Source organism: Populus alba, chromosome 8 (genome assembly GCF_005239225.2).
Source record: "Populus alba chromosome 8, ASM523922v2, whole genome shotgun sequence".
Classification (NCBI taxonomy): domain Eukaryota; kingdom Viridiplantae; phylum Streptophyta; class Magnoliopsida; order Malpighiales; family Salicaceae; genus Populus; species Populus alba.
Window position 1 is genome coordinate 15,676,453 of NC_133291.1, and position 4,883 is coordinate 15,681,335.

At 36.5% G+C, this 4,883-nt stretch overlaps 1 protein-coding gene across 1 annotated transcript; it reads left to right on the forward strand.

Moving 5' to 3' along the window:
• The first annotated feature begins 1,242 nt into the window (after window positions 1–1,242).
• On the forward strand, window positions 1,243–4,364 carry LOC118061321 (large ribosomal subunit protein uL3m). The gene is made up of 5 exons (XM_035074749.2): window positions 1,243–1,791; window positions 1,882–2,091; window positions 2,645–2,749; window positions 3,260–3,373; window positions 3,936–4,364. Exons 1-5 carry the CDS (start codon window positions 1,441–1,443, stop codon window positions 4,101–4,103), a joined length of 948 nt encoding a protein of 315 aa, XP_034930640.1. The 5' UTR covers window positions 1,243–1,440; the 3' UTR covers window positions 4,104–4,364.
• The last annotated feature ends 519 nt before the right edge of the window (window positions 4,365–4,883 follow it).

Consider the following 4,883-nt stretch of genomic DNA (forward strand, 5'->3'; position numbering starts at 1 on the left):
AGGGGAAACAAACTTTTTAGTTCCAAAATTTTATAACTAGAATATGACTTAACTTGATAAAGATTCTCATTAGTTTTATCATAAGTATAATTACATTTTTAAACACCTCCCAAGTCATTGTCTGATATGAGTCTAATAAAATAGAATAAAGGAGATGTGTATGAGATCTAAACAAATCAGTTATTAGGAAATAATTTTCTTAAAGATATTATAGGAAATAACTTTAAATTCCTGTCAGGAATTTTCCACACACCCTCTTCGAGTGATAGATATCTTTCTCGGAATGATTATATGTTATTCACACTCCTTTTTCTTCGTGCAAGAAATGATGGAGAGGTGAACTCAATGTTATGTGTCCACTCTAGTAAATAATAATTCTTGTTGAACTGTTGAAGAAGCATCGAGAAGTTTCTTGTAGCAGGTTTTTTTTTTTTTTTTAATTGTAAATCATAACTATAACTTGAATCAAAATCTAATTATGAATTAAATTAAAATATTTTATTTTTATGTTTTAAAATATATTTTTTTAATTAATATTTTTTTAATATTTCCAGATTATTTTGATTTATTTTGATATATTGATATTAAAAATAATTTTTTTAAAATAAAAAAAATAATTTTAATATATTTTTATATAAAAAATATTTTAAAAAATAATTACCTGAACAAGAAAATTTGAAATGTAAACGCTGTGAAATCTTTTTTCTTTTTAATGTCAACATTAAGGTTTTTCAATTTTTTACCAATTTAATTCACCAATTTAATCGGACCATAGTTTTAAGATTCCGGCCCGGTGGTCGGCCCGGTCCAAGGCTCGGGTTCTGGGTTTTGACCGGGTCGTCGGGTCGGATGGGTCAAAATTTATTTTTTAATTTTTTTTTAAAAATCAAAACGGCGTCGTTTTAGCAAAAAAAAACAAAAAAAAAATAAAAAGTCAACGGGTTTGGGGCGGGTGTTGACCGGGTCTTGTCGGGTCCCGGGTCGACCCACCGGGTCGACCGGGTCTGGCCGGGCCAATTACCAAACGGGTTTTGGCCTCCACCCGGACCGGTCCCATGTCCGGATCGGCGGGGTGTTTGGTTGACCCGCCAGGCCGGTCCGGATTTTAAAACTATGATCGGGACAACCCTTCTACTTGGTTTCACATAAAATTCAGCCCGGTTGGTCATTGGACCGGATGGCGTTGAATATAACTGGTGCAAAGGGGCTGAAAAATTGTCAATAAATGCTTTGGAGGCGTCCTTTTGGCGATACCATACGGTGCCGTTTTACCATTTCCTTCCCGACCCTAAAACCCTACCTTCCATACCCTTCCCCAGTTTTCACTTCGCATGATGCTTCTAAGAAAAAAGCTGCCATTCTTCTCCCTCCCTCCGTCTATTGAAAAATAGTTTGATCTCTTTATAAATAAATAAATACTAAAGCTAAAAACAGTAAATAATGTCGGCCTTATCGAGAGGCCTCATTTCTCGTCTCCATCGGATACTGTCAACCAATTCAAGAACACCTCCAACAGCAACAACAAAGTTCTACCTCCTAAGATGTTTCAGCGCTGATGCTCTGATCGATGGGTCCCAGGTTGCGTACCATCAACAAAGCCGGATCATTGAAGCAAAACCGGGTGTAATGACCCCAAATTCAAAGCGAACAGGAGTCATTGCGGTTAAATGTGGGATGACTGCTCTTTGGGATAAATGGGGTGCTAGGATTCCTATTACTGTCTTATGGGTCGATGATAATATTGTCTCTCAAGTTAAAACTGTTGAAAAAGAAGGCTTCTTTGCTTTGCAGGTACTATCATTTGCGTAAAGTTTCTTTATTTCTTTTATATCTTTTTTTTTGTTAATTTGGCTTTGCTATTGTGATTCTACTGTGTGTTAGGTTGGTTGCGGGCAGAAGAAAGAGAAGCATTTGACGAAGCCGGAAGTGGGTCATTTTCGAGCTCAAGGTGTCCCCATGAAGAGGAAATTAAGGGAGTTTCCTGTTACAGAAGATGCTCTTCTTCCTGTTGGTACTTGTGTTGGCGTTCGACATTTTGTTCCTGGTCAATTTGTTGATGTCGCTGGAATCACTATGGGTAAAGGTTTTCAGGTCTATTTCTATTTCTCCTTTAGTCATCTTCCTTTTGCTTTCATTTTAGCCTATACGTTTTCCCTTTCCATCTTAGTGTGTTCTTGTTGCACTGGTTTAAGCTTGAAAATGAGTTTACTAGAATCAGAAGTTTGAATGAGATTACCCAACATTTTTCTTTGTAGTAGGGTATCACCTGATTAACATAATTTAACTATCTGACTATATTGAAAATTTTACAAGGTCGTTGAGGAATTTTCTTACCTTGTTATTTGTGCATTGCTATTATCATAATGACAGCCAGTTTGCTTTGTTCAATGGCATTAGAATGAGTAGTTCGTCGGTTTCTTAGGTCCAAAGCTTATGCTTGTGATTATGTCTGCGAATGCGTGTTCTTTTTCATGGTTTTTTTTTTAATTATTATTACATGTGATGAATTGTACACGTTGTTACAAGAAAAATCCCTTTTCACAAGTTCCAGGAATTCTCTTGTTTAAAATTCTTAATTCAGTGAGAGAAGAAAAGGTTTAGGATTTATTTGTCATGGATATTTACTGTTTTGTTTTCTATACAGGGTGGTATGAAAAGGCATGGATTTAAAGGAGGGCCAGCAAGTCACGGTGCATCCTTATCACATCGAAGCATTGGTTCTACTGGTCAGAGGGATGCTCCTGGGAAGGTGTGTGTCTCTTTCTTCGAGTGAACTAAAGAGTGATTTGTCTGACCTATCATTATTTTAGACTCATAAAGCTAGGTAATGGGCCAAGATCCTCTGCTAGGACCTTTGGAAGTGACACTGGCATGAATTCTGCCTTGAGTTGTGGCTGGAACCTTCCTGCCTGTGGAATATAATACATTCATTCTCACCATGACTGTTGTACAATTTTTTTGTCAGCATTTGTTTCTTACTCCTTTAAGAAGATAGAGATCAGTGACACAGCTCAAATCAACTGAGTGGCAATTCTAAACTGGCTACTGAACCCTCTTCCTCCATGCTGTCCTGCCTAAAGTCATGTTCTTTGAGATTGGCTTGGTCAATCTCACTTCCTTATTTTGATGATAAAAGTTACACAATCTGTTCAAGGATATCCCATTATTAAGGTCTCGTTGAGTATAGCACCACATATTTTTGTTGTATGTTGCTCCACTTCGGCTGTAGTGGTGATGATCTCTTGTCTCTTCTTGACAGGTATTTAAAGGCAAAAAGATGCCTGGGCGCATGGGTGGAGTTCAGAGAACGGTTAAAAATGTTTGGGTCTACAAAATAGATCCTGCAAGGAACCTGATGTGGGTGAAAGGCCAAGTATGGTTCTCGAACCAAATTTATCTTTTCATTAAAAAAAGAAATGAAATTTGAATAAAAGGTTAAGGAGGTTATACCACGCCTGCTGAAAATATTTCCTTTTTGTGGTCTAAGTGCAATGTTTTTTGTATCACATGTGTCTTGTATCTAGGATGCCAGTTTTAAGTTTTGTTGAAGTTATGGTGAATAATGTTGAATCATTCTGTAAAGCACATAAAGCAAGTCATGGTTTAAGTTTTCTCGTTGTTTAAGATGGGTGTCTAGGATAATTGGGTATACTGTAATTGCATTTATTAGTTATTACCCATCCCAATTTTTTTGTTCTGCAATGCTAATCACATATTCTATAATGGAGCAAAGAAAATTTATGAAACTTCGACACTGAAAATTAGAAGGATCCAATTCTTTTGGTCCCTGTCTTTATATCTCCCTCTTTTATCTTCTCCTTTTGTCTTGATGGATCTTAGTTGAGTCATATGCTTCCACCGCAATAGACCAAGCTTTCCAATCCTTTATGTCTCTCATCTGAAACAATCTTAACGGAGACTTTAATTATTTTCAGGTCCCTGGAGCTGAAGGGAACTTTGTGTTCATAAAAGATTCTGTTTACAAGAAACCTGATATTCAGATGCTTCCATTCCCAACTTACTTTGGTGCAGAAGATGATGATAATGCAGAACCTCTAGTTGCTGATCTTGGAGAAGTGGATCCGTTTATGGTTGCAGATTAGTTGAAAGTTACAAAAGCAGGTTTTATTGCCTTGCAGTCACCTTTTCGATGAACATGCATACTTATGATGGGCTTACACTGCAATTAGATGAGGCTACTAAACAGTTTTTTTTTTTGGTCAAAGGACTGGAGGTGAAGGGATTGTAATTTTGTCATTGAGTTCATTTGACATATTGGATTTTGAAATCGGTTGTACATCTTTTTTTCTCTTCCGGTACTAACATGGGAAAGGTTTCCTCAAATAAATATAGGAACTTGTGGACGCCTAGCATGTTGACGTGCATTGCATGGTAACCGGGGTTGTAAAATTGTTGCAGATTCACTGTTCAAAGAAGCAATGACTGCAGTGTGACTATTATGTTAAACTTGTTGGTTGATTTCTATGTTATTATCATGCACATGCTGAATGTGATCATCTCTTTTACCGGTTGAAATAGAATGTTGGGGGTGGATATTTTGACCAAAAAGAAAAAAAAGAAGTTAGTGTAGCTTTTTTCTCATGTTTATTGCCATCTTTTTACCGTCAATCTCCACATTAATTTACCTTGTACTGGTAAAATGTGATGAATATGAATAATAGTAACACATGATCAGATGATGTTATTCATGGCGATTATTTTTCTTATTAATATTAAGGTTGTAGATCTAGTGTATAAGACACCAACTATCAAGTGGTTGATGTGCGCTCAAACGTGCATAAGCTCAGCATGTGGAGTGTTGAGAAAGTCTTGCAAAGAATTAGTCTATAATTTTGTCCACTTGTTAAAACCCGAATAAACCT